The sequence below is a fragment of the Anopheles merus genome, chromosome 2R (assembly GCF_017562075.2).
Source record: "Anopheles merus strain MAF chromosome 2R, AmerM5.1, whole genome shotgun sequence".
NCBI lineage: Eukaryota > Metazoa > Arthropoda > Insecta > Diptera > Culicidae > Anopheles > Anopheles merus.
Window position 1 is genome coordinate 29,883,162 of NC_054082.1, and position 25,481 is coordinate 29,908,642.

At 45.9% G+C, this 25,481-nt stretch overlaps 1 protein-coding gene across 7 annotated transcripts in view; it reads left to right on the forward strand.

Moving 5' to 3' along the window:
* The window catches only part of LOC121589429, a 158,119-nt gene that overhangs the window by 120,289 nt on the left and 12,349 nt on the right, over positions 1 to 25,481 (forward strand). For all 7 annotated transcript variants that reach the window (XM_041908352.1, XM_041908351.1, XM_041908357.1 and 4 more), the window contains 2 exons: positions 50 to 174; positions 21,252 to 21,380. In XM_041908352.1, the coding sequence (XP_041764286.1) occupies positions 50 to 174; positions 21,252 to 21,380 (254 nt within the window). The remainder of the gene's footprint in view (positions 1 to 49; positions 175 to 21,251; positions 21,381 to 25,481) is intronic.

The window sequence follows — 25,481 nt, forward strand, 5'->3', positions numbered from 1 at the left end:
CGAACATGTTTGTTTTTACGAATCCAATATGTTTTTTTTTTCTTTACAGAGGAGGACTACGACGCGTTCTGCTTGGCGTACATGTTCACGTACCGCGACTTCGAGATGGGCACGCTCGGGCTGGCCTGGACCGGTGACCTCAAGAATGCTGGCGGCGTCTGCGAGAAGAATGGGGTAAGTGACGCTCGTTAATCATCAGCTTAATGTAGCAAGCAAGCAGTTCGACAGCTTTACGATCGCACAATTCCACCCTGCTCGTGCTTTAATGGAAAATTTAAATTTCTTCCGCAAAGAAAATAAAGCATAGTGCCACCGGGTTCCCGTTTTGTAATTGGAAGCCCTAGCTCGACTAGGCATAAAGAGAAAAGGAAGATCTTCAAACTGCTTTCACCCTATCTAGATCCAATTTAGCGCATCCCGCCGGCACTCGGATAAGATCGACAGCGGCAAACTGGAGGCGGCCGATCGGAAGCTACATCAAATTTAATGACCACTCGTCGTGCTGGGCTAGCGCAGGGACGACGAGGTTCGGCTCCTGCCATCCCCCCAGTACCTGACCCGGCCTGCATATCCCAGATACGTATACGTATCGACCCGAGCGTCAGCGCTCGGGCAGGTTTTTTATGATTATTGGCTCAGACACGGATGGGTAGAAGCTTTCCATTAAATTTCAATACCATTCGCCCCATTCGAAGATACTGAAGCGGTAGCGATGGTGATGATGTGTCTCTACATTTGTATGTGTGTGTATGTGTGTTGGAGCTTATTTTATGCGCCAAAAAGGACTCACCAGACGCACGACCGCCGTGCACCGTTGGTAGTGGAAAGGAGGGATGAAACGAATTTTATTGCTTTGCGCGGGAAAGACTTCATCGAGTCAATAGCAGTAAACCTGATGTTGTACGGACTTGTGGCCGGAAAATGGGGGCGGTTAGGGAAGGAAAGAGCTTCTGAAAGCATATGGATTATTTGTCGACAGTCAGAATATCGTAAGCGTTTTATTGGGGGGGAAGCTAAACCGAAACGCTATCACCAACCGTCTTGCCCCGGAAAGATGGATTTGTAAGCGATTGATCGTAGCAGAGCAGCGTGAGTGCGCCGGGGGGAAGGATTACCGAACGCCAGCGTAGTTTTATTTGAATGGAATGGAAGGCATAGATTAGCCCTCGCTCAAGGTTCCTGGATGCTCTCGAAGAACAAATAATGCCACACATTACGCTCCTGTGTTGCTGGTGGAACCTTGCGAGAAAGTTTCCCTTGGTACCTACTCGACAAACGAACCTTAGCACATGACGTGATTTTCCGTTTTCAATTAACCAGATCTAGCTGCAGCCTCCGAAGAAGCACCAAGATGAAGTACGTATGCATTCATTGAAAATCGCGCCATTCGCGCAATCGAAATCAAAAGCTCTTGTGGGTTAGTAAAAGAAGAAAAGAAAACCATGAACACTTGGCGCTGTAGCGATAGTCATGATTCTTCCTCTGCATGCGCTATGATACGAATGCTTGCGCTTCATTCCGAACCCGAAACGCCGCATCTCATGCTCTCGAACAGTTTTCAAACCGTTAAATAAGGACACATTTTTTTTTTGCTAAAATACAGAAAGCCAACATCATCATGTGCACCGCGCGAACAAATATGGTACCACGCTCTGTGGCAGGAACGGTTCTATGGCTTTCGGCTGAAGTGGTCATAGTATCTCGCTATTCGAAAGTAGTTGAGCCGTTCCCGGTGAAACGGGAAACACATCGGAGTTAGGAGATTCATACCAGTATGGCATCAGTCGGTGCCTCGCGCTTTGGAGCAAGCTGCTAGCGTTATGCAGTTGGAAATGAATGACACATCGACAGTCTGGGTGGGCACGGCGTCGCATTGTTAGCGTGCGCGCTGTCAGCAGATAGTTCGCCTCTCACGCCACTCTCGCCTCAAGCAATGACGCCAAGGAGCAACGAGCAATAGCAGCGGCACACACTCACTCAAACACTGCACTGTCGGTGCATTTTCGTTCGGAAGCCGAGCGAACAACATCGCAGACACTAACTTTGTGCCAGTGCAATGGAGTGCAAGTGGAAATGGTACCTCTGGTGGGACCATTATATCCAACAGTTGTTGAGTGCAAGCTGTTCTTCTATTGCTTTTCCTTTTCTCTCTCTCTCTCGTTCTCTCTTCCTCTCTCTCTCTTTTGTTCTCACTATAATAGTAAAGGTGTTGGGGAGTTGTTTTGGATTTTTTTATTTTATCTTGTTCTCCCTATTCTGCTTTTAGGCGAAACATTATTTTACTACTGCCGTCTGGCAGGGAGGGAACTAGATTGCTTTGAACGATGGTGACGATTGGCTGTTCGCGTGCGCTTGAACAATCCTTCTTTCAGTCGGGTGGCGTATGTATATTCAAAGCGGATTTCGAATAATAAAAGAGCGTCTGGGAAGGGCTAACAGGCATTGGGCTAGAGCCTTTGGAAATACTCTGAAGAGAACACGCTCGTACACAACTGTTGATCATGGTTTGGGTTTTTTTTTATTCTTCTAGCTGGCCCCATTTCGACTCATTAGCTCCACCATTGTGGATGTTAGAGCAGCGAAGTAGCGGAACCACGTGTTTGTAACTACCTTCTGTGTTGGCTGTGTGTATTGGGACAGACAGAAACGCGCGAACAAAAGCCGAACCATCGAGCTGTAGTGGTTTATGTCGTTGTTTTACGCTCGCTCTTAACGCGTTGCTTGGGCAATGGGGCGAAAGTTTTCTTGGCTAAAGAATTATTCGGTTCCCCTCGGCTGGCCTGATATTTGAAACAGATGACAGGTCATAAAAACCTGCCCTGTTCTGGCTCGGGCACTCTGGTGGTGGATGAGCGCATTTGTGAACTTTGCTTTCTCCATCCACTGTTCCATCCAACGACCATTCGTTGCCGTCCTTTCCAGTGGTTTGTGTTTGTGTGCGTTTTTTGGCTAGCTTTATGCGTTGCCGAGAATTATACAGCTTACAACAACGTGCATATTGCTTTTGGGACATTATTTTTCCTTCCACCTTAGGTCGTGAGTGAAGAACAAATAAAAAAACGAGATACGCACAATCTTTTCTCCACCGCTACAATCACAATGACAAACATCCTTGCGGTTTCTGACGAGGATAGATCATTCCGCCGTGCCATTGTGCTCGTGTAGAAAGGTAAGCAGATAAAATATTTGGCCTGCCCGAACGTGCCAAGGGGTAGCGGAGGTACTGGGCTCCGTCCCGCGCTTATTACAAAGTGCCAATTTGTGCGTCGTTGCCGTTGTCCGGACAGACAAGCGTACGGTCAGTTGTCACCGTGTTTGGGTGGGGTAGAAAGTAGAATTTATCGTACCTTTGGAGAGGTTTGTAATATTTGTACATTCTACCATTTCACAAAGCCACCAAATTCGCAGCAACATTGCACCCCTTGTTTCTTCATCTGTTGGCTGATACAGCACAGAAACAGTGCGTACACCGGGGAAGGTAAAAGGGCAAGGTGGGCTTGGTTTTCTCATTTATCTCCAGCATGCCGCCGTTACGATTTAAATTGCGCTTCACGGTCTGCTGACCCCAAAAAAGGGAAGAGTCAAATATTTTGAACAACGTAACTACGCGCCAGTGTTGCCGCTGTTTTGCTGCAGTCGACACACAGCGAAAGGTAACATTGTTATAGCGGACGACTAGGGATGGAGCTGAAGAAGTTGTGACACCGTTGACACCGGCCTGATGAAACCCGAAGTAAAGGATAGCTTCCTTGAGACAGGCAAAATAAAGCAGCAGCAAAAAAACACGACGACACACAATCTGTTCCGTCCCCTTTTCCCACTCCGCCCCTCTCAAAGAGAGTTTCTTTTATGTCCCATTCGGAAGGGATGGCAATAGAGCAGGCCACATCGATTTCCAACGTGCACCGAAATGGCCAGAATTGTCTTGCCCTCATCCATCCGTGCTGAGAGCAGTGTAATAAAGCGACAAAAAGGGAGCCACAAATCCGAACAGCTCAGCACACGGCCATGTCCCTCCGGTTGTACATCGAATGGCCTCCGGTTGAACGTATCTCCCTGTGCCGCGCATAGAACCACACAAAGCAACAAAACAAACTACTACCACTACTACTACTACTGCTACCACTACTGCTGCTTTTACCATTGTTCCCAAGTCCTCTGCTCGGATGCCCATTTTGTCGCACTTGGTCGTCCAAGGGTAGGAAATGCAATTTCCGTCTCAATTACGGTGTGTCAGCAGTAAGGGTCCGGTTGACATACACACAGACAGCACCGCTTACAGAAACGTATTGTGCTGTGTGCCAAAACCGAGGAGGGAATGGGGGAAGATGGTAAAAAAAAGCAGGAAGGCTAGATCACCACCGCATCCTCCTCCCCATTCAGCACATTCCGCTGGGACGGTGTGGTTCGGGGTCTGCTGGTCGTGTAGCTCCCAAGACGATGGTCGAAAGAATTGAATTTTAATCCAATCTCAAAGCGACTAAACTTTAGCTGATTGTATCTGTAGTACGCCCAGAGCGCGAGGAAATTGGGAGGACACCGCTGCGAGACGACACGGGAGTGGCTCGGTTGGTGATCTGTGAGAGATTTGCTTTTTTTGGTATGTTTTCCTTTTGGCCAACGGATGCTGCACATTTTACGCTAAAAGATGAAATTGATGATTAGCTGTGATGGATTGTGGATAGCACGAACGAAATTAGTTTTATAGCAAAAGTACTAGTGTCCCGCTGTTGTTGCTATAGATGATAAACGCTATGTGCAAGCAAGAAAACCATGCTTAGTTGTTTCACAGAGCTTTCAACTAACTAACTTTGTGCTATTGTATGGCAGCATTATGTGATATTGCTAAATAATGGTAAAAGAATATCTTTTCTAGCACCTTGAGATGAAGTACCTGCAATGCTACAAAAAAGTTAACTTTAGTATGCCTTCCTTCTTATCTGCAAACATGCAGGCACAATAAAACAGCAAAACAGACACGAAAAAGAGGCATACACAGCAAATTAAAAGAAGCTTAACCATCTGTACACGAGATGCTCCTCAGAAGGCTATAAAAAAAACATTCCGGTTTGCGCGGGCCCGTTCGTCATCGTCAGCGGCGTCATCAATTTCCACTAAGAGTGACGTCAAAAATCCCTCGCAGAAAAAAATATATCGTCAATTTATTGGCATTTCCTTCACCACATTATCCGTCATTCTAAGTGCAAGGTCGGGGCGTGATCGTAAGGAAGTGGGAACGCTTTTCGGCACGTTTTTCTTAGTATCTCTTTTTCCCTTTCCTTTTCCTTTTTCCTTCTCTCGCTCTCTCCCTCTCTTTCTGCTGTTGTCTCTTGGATCGATAGTGATTTATTTGGCACGCGGACATTTTTCGCATCCCCTCCCTTGCGCAGCTGACTGAATTACTGCTACCTACGGCCACACCCATCTGTGCACCCCTGTTTGTGCGTAAATGCTTGGCAGCCGAAGACGCTGCCCGAAATCAGTTCCAAGCTTTATGTTCACTTCAATGGGAAATGTGAATGGAAAAGTGGCTGACTTTTGCAGGAAAACGAGCCACCATTGTCGTCAGCGTGTTTTTTTTTTGCGGTAGGGGGGAGGGGGGGGGCAAGAAGATTCCTTGCCGAAGACGGACGGCAGAATTTGTGCGTCTTTGCTTCCCTCTGCAGCTGACTGCTGGCCCCAGAGTAAGATGAGCCCGAGTCGGTCGTCAACGCCAACGTGTGGCGATTGTGCCGCACAGATTGGCCATTCAGAGCAGGAAAGCACGACGGTGCGGCCGTCGTGTGCCGGCTTCGTACCGCCATTTCGGGCGAATTGTGTGGCACAACTAAATTTATGGCCACCTTTAGCCTGGTCGGAATCGAAAACCAACCCTCCTGCTCGTGTGTACGGAGCGCTGTGTGTGTGTGAGTGCATTTGATGGTAGAATGAGCGCAATAACACCACTTTCGTACGCTTTTGTCCTTATCCGGGCGGCAGCCAAGGATGGTACTGACAAAGAAAAAATAAAATCCCACCTAAATGCTTCATCGTAACGACGCGGGCAAACTCCTGCCGCACCGCCTCTCAAAGCCATCGCAACAGTTGCTGACCAACAGAGTCGTCGTGGGCACGACGTGTGGTAGTGGCGGTAGTGCCGGTGGCAGAGATGGCACTATGTGTATAGCAAAGAATGCAGCCATTCGGCCTGTCGGAGGTCCTGCTCACAATCAAAGCGAACGTGAAGAAGAACGAAACGCCACGAATGCCGAATAGAGTCATCCATACAACTTTTATGGACAGAAATGATAATTTACTACCCTCCAGAGGCGGTTAGTTATGATAGCTCCATGGGATAGCGGGGTGGGCTGCCCCGAATGTTCGGCTTAAATTCTCTGCCCGTTCCCGTTGCTGCGCCAGCGTGTTGTACCCCGGTGGTCAGCAGGACGTAGACGCTGTCCTGACCCTACCAAACTGGTGCGCTAGATGGAGGCGCCTGGTCACCCATCATACGTCGTTGGTGTTTGATTTACGCTTGCCGTAAGCAACGCAAACCCAACAACAGAAAAGCACAATTTCATCGCTACGAGGCTGTGGTGTGCTCACAAAAGCCACCCTACCACCTCACGCTCGGATCACACATTATCGGCTAGCAGTGGTTGGGTTGAATGTGTCGATTTGAACCTACAGGGAGGTTAACTTTTCGCACCCTTCTCACCGTGGGCTGCCGGGTGTGCGTACCGTGTGCCCTGGTGGGAATAACAAGGGTCACGTACACCAGACCCGAGGATGATTGAGAAAAATGTACTAATTGTAAAAGTTGCAACCGCAACCATCTTCTCAACCTCCTCCGGGGCCGGTCAGTATCGGCCGTTGTAGCCGAAAAAACAAACTACAAACATTTTCCTAAAACTCCCGCACCAAAAGGATTCCTGGCAGGGTGTGAAACTTTTTCCCTCCCCTTGAATTGGAATGTATCTGCTGTGGCATGGGTGCAGAGGGTAATCGGGGGAAAAGTATATTCCCAAAGCTGTGTGTGTGTATGTGGAAAAGACGAGCACCGTACCGCGTCACCGTTGGACTGGGGGCCAATTAGCAAATGGTTATTTCTGTGTGCGCGTCAATGCACTGGTTGGTCACCTGGCAGGGACGGGTTTTTTTTCGACAGAGCTTAGTGGAAGTAGTTTTTTTATTATCTTAATTGGTATTTACTGCCATATACCTTCGTGGTCGATTTTTAATGACCGAATATGCAAATTCACACAGCAAGTTAGGAAAATATTGGGATTCATTTGAGAACCATTTGAAAATGTATTGGATTTCATTTTACTTCATTGAATCAATAAATCATCATTTTCATGCCATATACTGTCACGATTTGATCAATTGAGGTACCTTGGCATATTGAAATTGAACTGATTGCACTAACATTAATTGTAACATGTAAACCGGAATCTGGTCTTTTTTTTGGCGTAACAACCTACACGGTCATGCGATGGGCCTTTTGACGACTAGACCTGGAATAGATATGAAATGTGCATCTAAAACGAACTGCAATCAAATTTTCAGCCGTCCATTTAAACCTACTAAAAGCCTTTTTGTGTAGCCTTTACTTCGATATCGGCGAAAAAAGGCAGGGCCAAAATTGCTCTCACTTTGCGCAAAACTTTCGACACTATTTTAACACTCTATTGCCAATGCTGTTATAAAGCTGAAAGAAAAAACAAAAAAATAATATAGTTTAACACCGGTATGTCCACGGTGGTTTTTATGAGTGCCTGTCTCTATCTCAGCACATGCCCAGTGTGGAAGAATGTCCGCCACGATGGTGTTCATACTTTTCCTGCATGAAATTGGGCGGAATAGCATGGATGCTGCTTTCCGCTCGGCGCACAAGCTCTGTGGCCCAACACAATCAACAACACATCAACGCCCGGGTGGGAAAAAAATCATTTCCATTCAAAGTCTAGACAACAACCAACAGTCTGCCTGCCCGCTGCACTCGTTAAAGGCCGGCGGTTGGTAGCGCTCGGATCGTAAAAAGTGTATGCCATAGTTGCACCAAAAAAAAAAAAAAAAGAAAGGAGAACCTCCACTTCCCTGTTTTGCTGTTAGAGTGTGAACCGTAATTCGAAAGCTAACGTCACTCTATTTCTCTCTCTCTCTCTTAACAGAAATATACTTTTTCAAAAAATGTTCTTTTTCAGGACGAGAAAAGTTTTGTGCACCATTGCACCGTCGAACAGAGCAGGGGATGAGCGTGGAGAAGTTTGGGGGAAAGAGGGTGTTGGGTTAAGGGCAGGTGTAAAACCAGGTATTACCCGAAGCAACGGCCGGTACACCGAAACGGGCAACAACGGCTACGGAAGAGTGTATTTATTTATTAAAATGCACATCACATCCGCCGGAAGCTTGATTCACCCCACGAGTAAAGATACGTAAAGCAGCATGTTGGTAATGGGGGGGGCGAGGGGGGGAGGGGGAGGGCTACAAGGGGACAGAAAAATAATAATAAAATACCGACAGGATGTATCTATCGAGCGCTGCTGCGCTGCCGCCGTGAAGCGGATGGAGATAAAAATTGCAACAAAATAGACAGAACGTTTTATGCTGCTGCTACCGCTCCGATGCCTCGGCTGCTGAGTATCCTCTCCATACCGAACGTGATGCTGCTTGCTGACCGTGGGTGTAAGCGGGAGACTTTAAAAATCGTCCCATCCGTCGGTTAGTTTAGGTGATTGCTAAAACCCGTCACCACCGGCCAACCGCATTGTGTTGCCGAGCGGGATGTTACCATTATATCTTCGGGCGGTTTCAAAGATAACGGAAGGAATGTGTGAGAATTGTTTTTTTTTTCTTTTTGATGAAGGTACGCGAAACGCAACAGCACATCCACATGCTGTACATGACGCGCGAGTACTGCTGAACTTGCTGTTTTCTTTGCTAACTGATGATAAGAATTAAATTGCAGCTGCCTCTTTACGCCGCGTGCTGAGGGAATGTGGGCTGAGTGAGGAGATGCAAAGTAAGATTAAAAATTCTTTTCCAAACTTCGGCTTAATATTGGGATCACTTTACAAAGTACTTCTAACAAATTGAAATACCTGCTCGGTTCTGTTGATTTGAGAGCTTGGGGAGGGACGTACTTCTTTGTCTAGAAAGAAAATGATGAATTTATGCATTCGAAGCGTTGTTTTAGTGTTGGGTACAAGTAAAATAATTATGATCAAGTAGGATAATATTTTTTTGTGTTATTCGGAAGGAACGATCCAAGAGGCTAATATGGTACAATATAATAATTTTAATCTTAATAAAATGAACGTTATTCCGTATTAGTTGAATGGTTTATAATAGAAATGCTGCGGACTTCAAAAGCCTTTCGTGCTAATTGTATCCTTATCGGAATTGTTGTCGTCTGTAGATATTAGACATCCTTATAAAGTTAATTAAACTGCATATTTCGCTAATGATCATTACGAAGAACATGAACAAACCTAACCAATTTCCTTTGCATTCTAACGAGTATTGTAAAACGTAATGAGTATTATTCGGCGGGTGGCACTTGGAGCAATACGGTTGGAGAGCTTCGAAATGATTTGCAAGATTTTTCGACACCTTGCATTTTTGCCGCTGCCACCTTATAACAGGACAAACAAATCGTTTTGCAAAGTAAACTTAACCCCTTACAACACACACACCCGCACCAAGCACGCATGCTTTTATGTTATTACATTACAGCTCTTCACTTGCCAAACCCGTGCCAACGTAGCTTCTATCGGCAGATTAGCACCGCGTTCCCAACTGACGAACGCGCGCTTTATGACAAATGACATGAGTGTGCAAAATGTTTTCCCACGGCAAGAAACGGTGCGTCCACAAATCCTTGCTTCCCTGTCTCGGGCGGGAGGAAACAAGCAAAATCAGCTCGATTAGCTTCCCCCAAAACCCTTGCACAGCCTCCGGAAGCGAGTGGGAAATGTTGTGGATTTTATTAACATTAATATGTGCTCCGTTAAAACCGGGCAGTTTGAAGCGAAGGGTGTGCACGAGCGTGATTGCTAATCATATTTTGACGTACGAACGGGTGAAAGGTGCCTAACATTGACATTGAGAAGGTAGACGGTAAACGCAAGGTAGCTGTAAAGATGACAGTATTAGTAATATTTTATAACTAAATCAAATCAGGCTGCTTGCTGGAACTTGCTTTGGCTTCTCGGCACTTTTCTTTCTTTCTGTGCTCCAAAGGGCGCTGTCACAGGGGACGATATATGTAGTACGATTCCATACGCTCACTCACACAATCTGCTATTGTAATCGAATGCACGAAGGAAAATAATCTCGTTTGTTTCCTGCGTGTCAAAAGTGAAGGACAGCGTGAGTGAAGGGTTCAGCTGATAGCGGTCCTGCCATACCCCCCCACCGTACCACACCGGTGGTAAAGAGCGCACGGGAGGAATGGGTCGATCGATTGGCTTTTGCTTTCAGTTTTGAGCCGAGCAAATGTGCTCTGGAATGTGCCCAAACGCCCGGGACATGCGTTGCGTGACTGTGCGTGTCCATTTCGAGTTTGGTGGCGAATTTTTTTTTCCGTACCGTATTTGTCTCGCATCCCTCGAAAACTGACAAATCCTTGACATTGTGCGAGAGTGAGTTGACTTTTGTTTTTTTGCTTTTTGCTTTTCGTTCGGGAAGCTTTTTATTTGCTTCCACCAAAGCTTGACAGCTCTATTCGATCCAGTTTGGTGCGGGACCCATTTCGAACCGAAAAGTATCAAGAAGGTGGATGCGAATTCTTTTTTTGCTTTGTTTTGTTTTGCACACAGTGAACGTGATGATCGTGAGAGTAGAATAGAGGAAATTGGAAAGAAGCACCACCACCACCTGGGCGAAGGACTCCCTAGAGAGAGAGAGAGAGTGTGTGTATGGGGCATGTGCCAACCAGCTGGGAAGGGAGATCGGCAAGAATCACATAAATTGAAATGAAAACTTTCTCGCTTTTTCTCCATTACGGAATTCGTCCCCTGGGATGCCGCGAGGGGGAAACGGTCCGTGGTCCGTGGTTTGTTGATTAATGGTAGCATGCCTACCCCTGGTGCGTTGCCAACGGCTGCCGCACGCTCGAAATGGAATGTAACCCCACGCTGGGAGCCATCCGTTCAACGAACGGGACGCACGGGACGCGTGCTCACTTCTTGAGTGAAATGTTTAAAGTCGCACCAGGACGAAAGTCGCTTCCCATGCTGTGCTGGGGGTCTTTAAAAGCATCTTTAAAAGCTTTCCGCAATCTCACAAAGCCCGTAATTGCGTGTCGGTACAGGCAGGACCGAAATGGTCAAGAGGACTGATTTCATTGCACTTTTCAGGGCGCGCGCTCTGCACAGCTGCCTGCAAGTGGCCACCTGCCCTGTCTGCGAAATCATATTCTTTGGCAAAGGGGAACACAGCAATGTTGCTGACGAACGAACAAATCGATATGCCGGTGTGAAATGATCAAATATTTACGACCTCTAAACCGTTCGATGTCTGCTGAGCGGTTGGTTGTTCCATTTTTCACACAATTTGTTTGCTGGAGGGAATGACTTTTCCCCGTTTTTCTGTACCGGAGAGGTCCCGGTACGAATGTCGGAAATCGCTTTGCGATTTGCAAGGCACGGATATCAATGAAAGAAGCAAAGGATGGACAAAGGAAACTCTTCCGCAGCGCTAGCTCTTCGTCTTTTTTCACTTCCCTTCTCACGTTTATAAGCATTTTGCAAACAAGCTCACGATCGATATTTGAAGTGGAAAAAGATAAGACAGTAAAAGCTTACATTTACATGGGTGTGTTAAAAACAAAAAGAAGCACTACACGCCTGTCTCAACAAACAACTTCTTTGTCCATGCCTGCAGCATTGCCATGTGGTTCGTTCGTCTTTTCATTGACCCTCTTTACTTTACACGCATAAGAAAAACTCTCCACGAAAAAGTGACACGTTGCCGTTGCTTTCTTGCGCTAAATCGCTCGTTTTCTTTTTCTTGCTCGCCACAATATATACGCGCTCGCACGGTCGTGTGTGGCAGCGGTGTGACTTTCATGACATTATGCGGATTTCCTTCCTGCCGCAGCAGCGTAAGGTTATATCTTTTACGCTTGCGGATATAGCACGGTGCTGCGGAAGGCACCTCCTCTTCAGCTAACAAACGACGCTTCTCGTCTTTTCTTCTCGCAACCCGGCCAGTGTGGCAGTGGGTTAACGCGTCCGACGTGGAACGTTTTGTCCTAGGTCATCCTACCCCTACACTGCCCGCGGATTCATCCGCTACAAACAACCGGTGGCATGAACAATTTTGCTTTCCTTCACACGCGCGGCACGTTTGGAACGTTCGGCAGCCTGCTCCACCCGAAGGGCACGAACGTATGCAGCCAGTGTAAGGTAGGGAGGGTGTATGCACGTACGACACACACACACACCTCGACATTGATGCAAACAAAAACAATTAACAGCAAAGTGTGGAACAAATGTTTGACAAAAGCTTCCTTCGCCCGCGCTTCTTTCCCGAACTGGCGCCTGCCTTTGTGTAATTGTACGTACTATTTGTACGAAGCAATGGCTGTGCCTGCTTGGACCCTTCTCCCGAAGGTGGCGGAAAGGATAAAGAGCCAGCAGTCAGTTGGGCAGAGGGGATTGCACGTTACGCGAGAAGTGTCCAAGAAGCGGTACCACCTGCCACCGAATCTGAAGGCTCTTCACAGCGTGTGACACTTGTGTGGTTGCGAGCAAGAGCAAATGGTATGCCAACAGTGTTGCGTGTTGCGAAGCGAGGGAACAAAAGCAAAACGTTCGAGTGTTTGAGCGTTGTTGCCGAAAGGGGGGCAGAGATAAACTGAAAGGAATCTTTGCAACAAAGCCTGTGCGCTTGGATTTTTCTTTCGTTTTGTTTTGTTTGTTGCTTGTGCCAATGCGTATGTGTGTGTGTGTGTTTGTGTGTGTGTGTGTGTGTGTGTGTGTTTATTAACTTTAATTCTGTTTTCCCGGAGGAGAAAAAGGTGTTTTTATTTGTATTTCAACAGGCGGGTAAAGATTCTAGCAACTGGTGCGATGACGCTTCTAGCGAAACGTTAAAATCTCACCCATCCTCCTTCTGTCGAATGTTACGGGCCATGTAATGTCCAATATGCGGTTCATAAGAATCCAAGGCCCTCTTCATCGTTCAAGATGCAAGGTACTTCGTACCAAGTGAGCCTAAAGCATTCTGTATTCTGAACAACAACTACCTTTTATGCATGGTCCTGGAAACGTGTCCGTTTAACGTGAAAGTGAAGCAAATCGTATACGGCCCCTGAGGGTTCTGCAAGAGGCCCGCGATGCTATGAAGTTGTAATTAATCAAGTCCATAATTGAATTGGTACATTTTTAACATTGATATTTGAGATGGATATTACGACACGCTATAGACTGTTCGAGTTAACAAGGGGCCCGCCGAACAAATGAGTTGGTTTAGAAGAACACGTGTTTACACCAACACACACAATATAAAGTGCGTTATTCATCATCGCTCTCGAAATGCTTTCTTCGTCTACCGATGCGAATTCTTCCCGATGATAGATTGACTTGCAAGACTGATAACCCAGGCACCAAGTTTGTTTGATATTTTGCTTTCAAAGGTGAACGATAAATTTAACGTACATCAAAACGCTTCATGTTGATCTCTTGGAGAAACGCACAAAATGCGTTCTGTATGCTTTCTGTATGCGTAAGCTTTTTTTCTACAACTTCTCAACCCATCAACAGGATGGCCCATGCTGTATTTTGAGTTGCTTTGTTAACGCACCTTCAGCTTTAATTATTGTTTACAGCGTTTTAAAGCATCTCACACCGTTCGCAACGCAGAACGCGCGCTGCCTTCCTCTCTTCCGGGCGCTGTTTTTATGTGTACTTTATGAGTTATGAATAATTCTACCCCACCGGCTCGTTACACCGATCATGGGAAGGCTCGAGCAGCTCGTGTAAGTGAAGCGGAATTCATAATTCGCACAAACATTGATACCCTCGCAACGTTGAGCGGACGCTACCGGCGGGTTTGTGCATTATAAATAAGCAGCAATTTTCCAGTTTTCCAGCTGGTTTTTACGCAATCCCGGACAATACATCCCACAAAAGGGCAAACTTCATGAGGCGTAAAGGACGTTGTATACTCGCTGCACGGTTAATGCAGCTTACGTGTCTATCATTGTATCAGTTACAGAGGTGTATCAGAAATGTATGTTGCGTGAAACACGCCGATGTTTGCTACATATTTTCGATATTGTTTAAAGTGCACGTACATTGACTGTCGCTTCCCTGAGCCTTTGTATTAAACGACCGCTAGTCTTAGAGACTAATTTCAAAAAAGTGACAACAATCGCTTACTTCTCTCTGCACAAAGTCACACTTCCTTTGCCAGTCTAAACTTTGCATACCATTATTTCTACTCCTATTCCCATCTCCAGCAACGGATGATTTATGGCAATTTGTTTTCACTTCATTCGATTGTACCCACAGCACAAAAGCGTTCACGGAAAACCGCAAAGAAGTTTTCCGGCAGCAGATAAAAGAAAAATGCTACTCCATCTAGCTTTCCCGCTGCCTACGGCGGACGGAAGGGAGGAGACCTTGGGGCCACCCATCACCACCACGCCCTGCCTCGCTCAAACATCACACGGGCGGGATGGTAGCAAACAGGTTTCATTTTTATTTGTGTGCCGCCACACTGCGCATAGCAACGAAATTCGATTACAAATGATGCCAAGAGCGTCCGTCACTGCACGCCTCAAAGCTCCATTTAGTGGATAATTGAATTATACGCGTCCCATGGTTTCGCAGCAGGAGCGGCAGTGGCAACCGTGGCCGGCGTGAACTTACAAACCGAAATGGCCACCCGCGGTGGAGAACCTCCGGTGCGCCGGCAAAAGTTGTGCGAATTGAACCCCGCTTGGCGAGGTGCTTATTTATTTTAAAAAACCCGCCTGCCTCCGTTCCAAACAATAAGAAACCTCGCAACAAGAAAAGCGCCCGGCCACCGGTTGGAGTGCATTGGTGCGAGGCGAAAACAGCTGGGCAAACGAAGCGACCGGGTGCCGTTCGGTTGGCCAAATGATTTGCGCCCGGCCGAAGGTTGCGCGCAGGGCAAGGTTTGTTGGGCGCGTTGGCGCTTATGGTCACGTTTCGGCGAAAGAAAAACCGAACCTTCCGAGCTCCTGCCCGTGGGCTGGGGCGTGGTGGGGCGGTGCTGTGAGGGTCTAATTAAAAATAAACGAACGGTGCAGAAATCAAACAAATTAAGAAAAATAACCACCTCCCGGCGCGGTGGAAACGCGTGATGCAATATGAAATCTTTCCCAGTTTTTTGGCCGGCGGGAGTGCGTGTACCATTTATTTATGGGATCCCGCCCACCCCGCACCCGCTTCCGGTGACGGGAGGAAACCGTTTTAATGAATAAAAGCTTAAAAGGAAACTTGGATTTTCGGGCACTGGTAAATATGTTGGCAAATTTAAGGGGTCAGATGTTACGAGGTTGGTCCGAAGGTATGCAATGTGATTAATGTTTCTAGCATTTATTTTATATTATTGTAAAAAAAACTAGATTATTGAAAAAAACAGTTAAACCCTATGTATCCAAGCACTCTAAAACAGTATGTTTTAAAACGATAAATACACCAACAATAGAAATAGATAAAAAGGAATAGTTCTCGCAGATCGGTGACAATTAAAATAAGAAACTACAGAAGCTGGAAATGCAATTCAGAACATAAGAAAGACATAAATTCATAAAAAAATTCACAATGATGGAAGGACAAATTTATCATAAACTACGTATAAGAAGAGTAAAACAAAAACGAGGATAAGGATTATTTATTTATTTATTTATTTACCTGTCCATTTATTTATTTATTTATTTATTTATTTATTTATTTATTTATTTATTTATTTATTTATTTATTTATTTATTTATTTTTGATTATTTATTATGAAAATCGCTTTTTCACTTTAGTCACTTTCTATTACGCTGTGAAAAATGCAATATAGGAACTATGTGTTTTTAAGCAATGATCGGCCATCCTTATAATCGGTTGGCTTTTCCTTTTTCCCACGACCTGTCCTTGTAGCCCCCTCTCCCTGTACATGGTGTTGCTGATAACCGAGAGAGATACGAATTATCTCTGATCCCTTGGCTTTTGTTTTCATTTATGCTCAAGCATCATTTCGGAAACCGTTTTCACGAAAAGAGGTCACGCCGGGGAAAATCCGTGCAAGGCGAATCCAATGCGCGGTGACCCGGCGGAGACTCCGGCGTGTGGCCGCGTGTGTTGAATTCGGGGTTTAATGAGCCCGGTTCCGGTTGCTGGGACCCAATAATCTTATCTCTTGCTTTTTCTCGTTTAACTGATTTCCCCTTTACCATTTTTTCATCAAAACGGGTTTTTTTGTAGGCGTTTGGGCGAGGGTGGCAGGGCTTTAATTAGATGCAGACCGTGTCGAGCGACCGGCGTAAGGATGAGATGTGTGTTTTTTTTATTCGCGTTTTGCATTTGTGCCTCTTTTTCTTAAATGATGGTTGGTAAAAGCAAGCGATATTCATGTTCCGTGCACATCCCGTAGAAGCTAAAGCTTGGTGTGTAGCCTCGCGTTGAGTCTGCACAATTAATGATGAACTGGGACTCCCGGACCGGTGTCGGTGCTGTCAGGTGAATATTGGAGGAAAGGGAACTTAGAATGGGGAAAGGGAATTTTAATTACGCAAAGGGAGCCTAGTTAGGCTGGCGATTATTCTTTTTTTTTTGTTGTACGACCATGTTTTGGCACTGGACTTTGTTGCCTTTTCATTCACGGGGAATGAAGCGATTCCTTCCATCGCCGATTAGAGCATCAAAGGTAGCCAGCCGCACGGTAAATGGGAAGGTGTTTTTATGCTTACTCACACTTCCAACAGAAGGGATTATCGCCTGTGATTGTGGTGAAGCGATTAGGGATTCTTATTCACGACTGCAAACGATTAATCGTTTGTCATTTTTTTACGTTTCTGTGCTCTGATTGTCTAATCAACTGGTTCATTTTGTTTGGTTTACGTTGAGAAACACAATCGTTCTTTAAAAGTATGCCCTTAAACGCAGTTATTTTCAATTTAAAGAAAACATATTTATAACCAAAAATCACTTATTAGGAATAAAGACAATAAATGTTAGTTTTATAAAGAAACAATGTTAGCTTTCATTGTTGAATGGTAGAAAAAAAAACTGTCAAATCTAATCATCATGCCATAGTTAAAGCAGCAACTCACCAACACCAAAAAGGTTGTAATTTCATCCCAGTCGCTGCTGTAATCCATCTCGCGCGATCGATTTCCCCGTGGGCGAACATTGATTAAATTCCAAACACCAACACACCACACCTTCCCGGAAGAGTGGCGCAGAGAGCGTTCGCCCGATCCGATTTCCTCCGCTCCAGCCCAATCCGATCCCGAGCGAGTGGTTTCACTAATTCGAAAGGAATGTTATCGCTGTCAAAACAGTGCGGAACCGCAACGTAACACTTCTCAAGCTGTGTTCCTCTGTGCTCTGGCACAATCTCTCTCTCTCTCTCCGTGCGAGCCACAAGTTTCTATCTGCACTTAATCAATCGTCTCGATTCGATTCGAAACAACAAACCACGTGCCGCCCCAGTGTTTGGTTTTATTGGATTGTTGTTGTGGCTCCGCTGCTCCTTCCCATGGAATGTTTGTGTGCGTGTGCTTCTGCTGGTGGCGGTGTGCGGTTACAGGCTTCATGTTTTCCTGCCCATCCTTCTAAACGACCAGGCAGGCGCCACCGGAAACCGCCGCAAGCAAACGGCCAGCTAACTCGAACGGCGATGATGACTGATAGTTTTTCTATTCAATTACGCCCAAATGAAGCTGTCTCGTTAGCCACACGATAGCCCCCACCCCGCTCTCACACACACACACACACACACACACACACACACACACACACACACACACACACACACACACACACACACACACACACACACAAGACAACGACACGGAAAAAGAATGTGTGCCACAAACGAGAAAGTGCGAGAAATTGGACACTGAATTTGGTTTTTTTTTTTTCATTCGTGGAAAATGAGATACAACCCTCACAAACCACCGCAGAACCTGAAGATTACAAATGAAGAGCGAATGTGCGAATATATGTGTGTGTGTGTGGGTAGAAAGAGTGAGCGGAAAATCTATCATCATCCATGGCGATCACGGTGAAAATCTTCCCTCCTTAGGCCAAAAGTGGAATGATGGATGATGATGAGTATGTAATTTGACTAAAGTGCTCAGCGGCTCGCGGTGGCCGGCCTGCAGCAAAGCGTACGCTGTGGCGCGTGTTTGGCGCCAAGGCAGGAGGGTGTAGGACTTTTATTTGGCGTTCATTTCTGTTCGGTTGCAGCTTCGATTGGCGTTGGTTGTTTTATTTCGGGAAACTGAAATCCAGCATCTAGTAAGTAAATTGTGACAGCTATTGAGATATTGGGACAACTAGTTCAAGTACAGCAAGGCCTGGGTCTATGAGCATGTTGCGGCAACATTTGTTCGATGGCAACATTCCTGGATTTTACAATTTATTTCTGAAACTATGCACATATTTGCTTTCAAAAATGGAAACTTAACTGAACCATTTTTTTTTAATTAAGTTAAAATTACGTGTCCGACAATGTTACTGCAACAAATAAATGTAGAAAAAATCGATTTGAGTTTATAAAAAGCGCCGTTTGTATGGGTACTTTTTATTCGGCTGTCTTTTTATCTGTGCTGTTCAAAACATACATACTTACTTATCTGGCGCTACTACAGCGTTGCGGTCTTTGTCTGCCTCAGGAGTGTCCGAAACCGCCCACGGTCTCGCGCCTTCTTCTGCCAGTCCGTTATCCCGGCCTTAATGGCGGACGCTTCCACGCCATCTTACCACCTCAGTTTGGGCCTACCACGCCTCCTCTGTCCTTGTGGACGGCCTAAAAAGACTTTACGGGCTGGGTCGTCCGTTTCCATGCGTACAACATGGCCAGCCCACCGGAGCCTGGCCAGCTTGATACGCTGCACGACAGTGAGGTCGCCGTACATCGGACAAACACGAATGAAAAGTAGGACGAATTTTATATATGCTCATTAAAAAACATGTACAGTCTGTTCCCGAGTTACGCGGTTCTCGACTTACACGGCACATCAAATGGCAAATCAGTACAATTTGTTTTAAGAATCGTCCAATGCCGGGTAAAATTTATTTATGCTAGAACATTTAATCCGCTTAAGAGCCAGATATAACACAGTTTTCTGCACAAATCGTTTGTAATAAATGACACACAAATACAAATACACTTTATAAAAATACTGAATTTGGGGCCGTTTAAGTTTGAAATTCGTAGGCTGAAATTTCAGCCTGTCAGCTGTTTGCATTGTATAGCAGTTTTCAAGCAGCTATCTAATTTGTTATAATATACATGTGGGCTTATCTCAAGGTGTATGAATTTAGAAGGCTGATTTTTATCGCTTCTACTTCTCAATGATGATTTTAAGATTGTTTTGAGTATTCGTTAAGCCTCCAGAAAGCTCGTTGGAGCAAAAGTTTTCACTCGTTCTGTCAAAAAGTGATATTAAAATTTGGTTATAAAAAATTGCTATGAGACCACCTGGACTACATACACTTTGATTCCAGATTTCACCACCTGGTCTCTTTAATGCACCTTGGGATGAATGTAAACAAACCCGTGTTTTCGAGCAGGTACTCGAATGTAATTCTAGCTTTTAGGCTAAAATTTTCTAGACTGAAAATCGCAGGCTGGTTTTTTGTGTGGTTTTGTATGGAGTGTTTACATGATTTCAGCCTCCAACTGTCAAACTCCATACAAAAAACTGACTAGAATTGTGAAGGCCCCCTTTAATAGAAACTACCGAATAATCAAATCACGCGGATTCCTAGGGAAGGCAAAAACCGCGTGTCTCGAGATCAGACTGTATTTCGAAACACTTATTGAATAACTCCAAAACATAACGAACTCAATAAAAACACACCAATGAGTCAAAAACAAACTATTTTACCAATTTTAAGAGTTATTCGAGTATTCGGTTGAGGTCCCGAGTCTCGGTAAGGCCGTATAAAGAGCGTTCCACTGTAAGAATTTAAAAAGAAGTTATGACGTAAACCTATTGGTCGCATGTTAACAGCTTCTGATGCAATATTACATTGCAATATTAAAATGCAATTAAAGTTTATGCTTCGCTGATGCTTTATGCCAGTGCTCTCCAGCGTTACGAGTATCTCGTACGTTAATGATTAACACTTTGGGCGCTGGCATTTTGCATCAGCTCTCTGTGGAGAAAACAGTAAAAGATAAGAGAGCGATGAGAGCGTTTCATTGGCGATCCTCACGTACGATGCCGCTTCTGCAATATGCGCTCTCTCTTTCTTCCCGCTGCAATGCGCTCTGCTGAGAGTTGCTGAGAGACCAATCACAGATAAGGGGAGTGAACAAAGCTGTGATTCCAAAGCGAGCCACACAGCGCCCAGACTGTTAAAGGCGACGAACCCGTTCATTCGGACCGTTGCTTGCCGTTTCCAGCGCGATCTATGAGTTCTCTCTATTGGAGTGATTACAGTAATGAGGTTTAGATATAAAAGGTTTTCCGAGTCACTTTCGAATGGATGGAAATGAAATATCAGTTCGATGTGAAATAACATTATGCACACGGTGAATAGAAATGTTTACATACTCATTAATACACACCGGCACGCGACTGCCTTCCGCGAATCACAAACAGGAGTTTGCTTGTGCTCAGGTTTTCTTCTCATGCCCTGTTCTCGTTTCACGCGAAAACTTACAACGGACGCTTTCCGGGAAATGGGAAAGCTTCGTGCATTGTATCCAGCATGCACAGGATGCTCATCAACCTTAATATGGGAAGAAGGAGTGCTATGACCATCCTGGGAAATGTTTTCTTCTTTTTAATGAATATGTTTAAAGTTCCCAATGGGACATGATCAGCCAAAGTGTCTCTGAATTGCTTGCAAATATGTAAGTGGTGTATACAAGTCCACCAATTTTTAAAGAAACTTTTATAAGGTTCATCTCAAAATGTACAACATCGCATTATGTCCCAACAACTAATTAATTTTCTTGTCTCACAGCACTCCGTAGTCACTTTTTTCAACCAGCCAAGCAGCCGCTTATCAGCAGCACTTTTTTATCGATATCGTTTCCTCTTTTCTCTCTTTTCTCCCTTGCAGCACTATCGCGGTTCGCTGAAATCGCTCAACACCGGCATCGTCACGCTGCTAAACTATGGCAAACACGTTCCGCCGGCCGTATCGCACGTAACGCTGGCCCACGAAATCGGACACAACTTTGGCTCACCGGTAAGTAACAAACGATCGTGTTTCTGCTTTCGTCAAATGCGATTCGCAATGGTAAACCTCGACGACTTCAAAGTCACTGTGTCGTTCCGACCGAGCACGATCATTAAAACATCAAAGAGAAATACAGGACACACACACACACACACACACCGGTCAGAGCATGATTGCTCTCGCTAGGTAAAGGTCAAACGACGGCAGTCCAGACTGCGCCTCCAGAAACAAAGGGAAGCGCAAAAGCGGATTACGTTCCAGTGACGACGATGGATGTGGCACACCAAGAGCTTTCCTTTGGAGGTAAAGCTGCCCTGTTTGTGTCTGGTACTGAACACAAAGCGACCTTACGGACGGGGTGGGAGGGGGGGGGGGATGGCTGGGGATTGGTATGCACAGCAAGACACGTGGATCGCTTCTTGGATCGATTGACAAAAATGGGCGAGCGAATCTTTGCCCCAAGCTCATTAATTCCACGCGGAAATGGAGCATCCTTGCGCGCGCTCCTTATTCAAATCACATCAATTTCAAACCGTTGCTGAACTGTGTCCAACCTAGTCAGCGCAATCCCCCAGCCACGATTGGCATCAGCGCCGTTCGTATTGCTAATTGAACGGAGCATTTTAATTCGATCCGATTCAATTAAACTCTCCAACTCTGCAGCGTTCGGGTCCACGGCATCTCCTTTGTGTGTGTGTGTGTGTGTGTGTGTGTGTGTGTGTGTGTGTGTGTGTGTGTGTGTGTGTGTGTGTGTGTGTGTGTGTGTGTGTGTGTGTGTGTGTGTGTGTGTGGTGTGTGTGTGTGTGGTGTGTGTGTGTGTGTGTGGTGTGTGTGTGTGTGTGTGTGTGGTTGTGTGTGTGTGTGTGTGTGTGTGTGTGTGGTGTTGTGTGTGTGTGTGTGTGTGTGGTGTGTGTGTGTGTGTGTGTGTGTGGTGTGTGTGTGTGTGTGTGGTGTGTGTGTGTGTGTGTGTGTCGTTGGAAATTAATTTTCCCGCTCTGGTCGTAAGATAGACGCCTGCCTGATGGAAGGTGAAGAAAAGCGCAGTGGCTTTGATTGCAGTTCCTTCAATTCGCTTCTCTTCCGAGACGACCTTCAGCGATGTTGGTTTTCCTTTTCAGCGAACATCTTGCATCTTGCGCCAATGTTAAAGCAAAAATGCTTTCCCTCCTTGGTCGTTCGTTGGCTGTTTTTTTGCGTTTTCTATTTTTACCCCAGCCCCACTTTCCTTCTCCCGTTGTTGACTGTCCACTCCGTTCGAGATAAAGTGTTTCGTCTGCGCGTCTACGGATCACAGTCCTTCTAGAGGATTGGCTTTTCTTCGTGAGGCTTTCACGCTGCGAAGGAGAAGGGTATGTTTTATTCAATTTTCTTTTCGCACGGCAAACACAGCGCCCGGCAGCGCCAAGGCAAAGCGCAGCGAGAAGCATAATAAATAAATAAAATAGAAATAAAATCCGTAAAAACGAGAACTCACCACTCACCACACCGCCAGCACGGACCGACGCCAACGCCATGGCTTGGCACTGTCCAAAGCTGCTCGGGGGCTCTTGCGGAACAAATTCGAGATGGTTTTTGGGCTTCAGTTTTTGTTTGTTTCCTTTTTCCCCACCCAAATCATTCCTATCCTGCACGTGGGACCGTTTCCGAGTCACCAAATTCGAGATTGGTCAAAGCAGTTCGTGTGGAACGGAGTAGAATCGTCAAAGATGTGTGTACGCAAGGATAGAATGGTCACCATCCGTTTTTTTCTGGGTAAACTGATAATTCGGTGGATGGCTTGAATCTTTTCGGCCGTTTCATCGATTGCGAAAATATCCTTCGCATCGGTTCCGGTTTGGCCACTTTTGTGTCAGGTTTGCAAAACCAATGTCACTCCCTTCGACGTGTTTTCTTCAAGCTCAGTAGACGATCAGTAAGGCGGCACTAGCTTACGCCTTGTGAGGGACCAAATGGGAAGCATTCTACAAGCCTTCTTTCCATCGCGGTTGATTCAAACCCAATCTTTAATTTTAGTAGCGAAAGAGGTTCAATGAGACAAAACAGTCTACAAAAGAAGATCCAGTGGTGTCTTAGAGGCTAATGGTGGCCCAAAGCAACAAGAAAACTTCCCCAACTGTCGCTCATGGCCAAAAGCGTTGCAATAACAGATAACGCTTCGCCTCTAACCCACTCCGAGGGGGACAATCAAGGGAAGGAAGCAAGTTGTCGTGTCCTCGTTGTCACCGTCGTCGTTGTCATCGTCGTTCGGATCTTGTCAACTTTGGCCAAATTGATTTCCTCCGTTCGACCAAAGCACGGTAATCGAACATCGTGTCTTCACACCACACCAACGGAAGGGAACTAAGAAGAAAAAAACTCCGGCAATTTCAACACAAGGTTCGGGAATCGATTCCAGCCCCTTCCCGGAAAATGCATTTATTCCATTCTCCTCCTCCTCCTCCTTCCTACGATTCTTACCGCTATTTGCTATTGGCCATCCGATACAAAACTCGTCGCGTTGATTGCACTGATGGAGACGAACATCTTCCTTTCACACCTCTCCCCCTTCCGTCCGTAACCCTCCGCCAAAGGGAGGGGGATTGCGAGACGTCATCATTTCCGGGACAGGAGATCCACCCTTGGAGCAGGAATTTATTGGCACGGAAATAATGGGCCTAATCCAAGTGTAATCAAGATTTGTGCCGGAGCAAAACTTTTTTCAGTTTGGTTTTTTCTTTCATTTTTGTTGCGCCGAAAAAACTTCCGCCCAAAATCTCGCAGTGCACGATTCGGGTATCGGTTTCGGGGAAAACGAAGAAACTTTACAGCGCAGACCGAGATCCCTCTTTCCCTTCAGCTCCTCATCCATCGGCTCTCTTCCCGGGAGGGAACCGTTCGGACCGTTATGACCCGGGGCAGGGCAAATTCTTCCTTTGTACGCTTCCCTTACATTTGTTTTCCCCTTTTGGCAGCGTGCAAATGATAGTGACGTTTTCTTTGGATCCGTGAGATGGAAAACATTTTCATTCAGTCAAAGGTACAGGTCTCCTGCTCTCACACTTCTCCCGTGCTGCTGCTAATTTCGTTCGAAACCACTTCACTACCAACTGCCAAAGGAAAGCAGCGCTGTCCCCTCTAGCGTTTGACCCCCCCCCCCCCAAAAAAAAAGGACAAAAGAAAGCAAACTCAAGCAAAGCGGCAAGCAAAACATCGTTCCTTTTGAAACTCTGCGCAAACCCGGTTAAGTGCAGCGTACGGTTGGTTGATCGTGTTTGCTGTTTTGTGCTGCCGTTTCAAACTATTTCCCTTTTAGTAGGTTTTTGGGGTTTTTTTTCAACAAGAGGGAGCAACAAGTGTAGAGAGATGAAGGATTTTTTAATATTCATACCTCGAGACGAAAGGCATGGAGCATAGGGGGGAAAACCGGTGTATCTGGCGGTATGATTTATTCGCATTCGAAGCGTGCATGATGGACCGAACCCGAAACGGAAATGGAATTTGGTGAAAAGGGTAAACAAAAAGACGCTCCCTGGTGGAGGAGGGTGAGCAAATGCAAAAGTAACACTGTGTGTGTGTGTGTGTGTGCAACCCCCGGCCAGCCTGGTGGACCCTCCAACCCTACAAGCCAGCCGCTGCTCGTTCATTTCCTTTATCCTTTCCGACACCGACTGTGGGTTTGAGGGAATGGTTTGTGGCTGCTTTGTCGTAACATAAAAGCGACACCGCTAAACCCGTTGGGCCTCGCTTTTGCGCTTTTCATAATCATACACGTAGAAAATTTACTCAGTGTATGAGTGTGTGTGTGTGTGTGGGTGTGGGTGGGTGTGGAAAAATTTGCCCCGGAGTGCAGAGGAACACCAACAACGCCTGCGGAAGGGTTAATATATTGCATGAAGCAGAATGCAGGCCGCCCGAGCGTAAATGCATGCTGCATTTCAACTTCCATTTCTCTTTCGCCTGTGTGTGAGAAGGAGAGAAAGAATGAGGGAAATTCAAAAAATGAGGAAAAATTGTACCTGTCACCGAGCAACAAATGCGAGAACTTGTTCTGTCAAGCCGGCTCGGCGTGATGATGAAACGTGTGCACTCTTTATGTTTCCTGAGCTCGTTCATTCCATGTGCACATCAGTC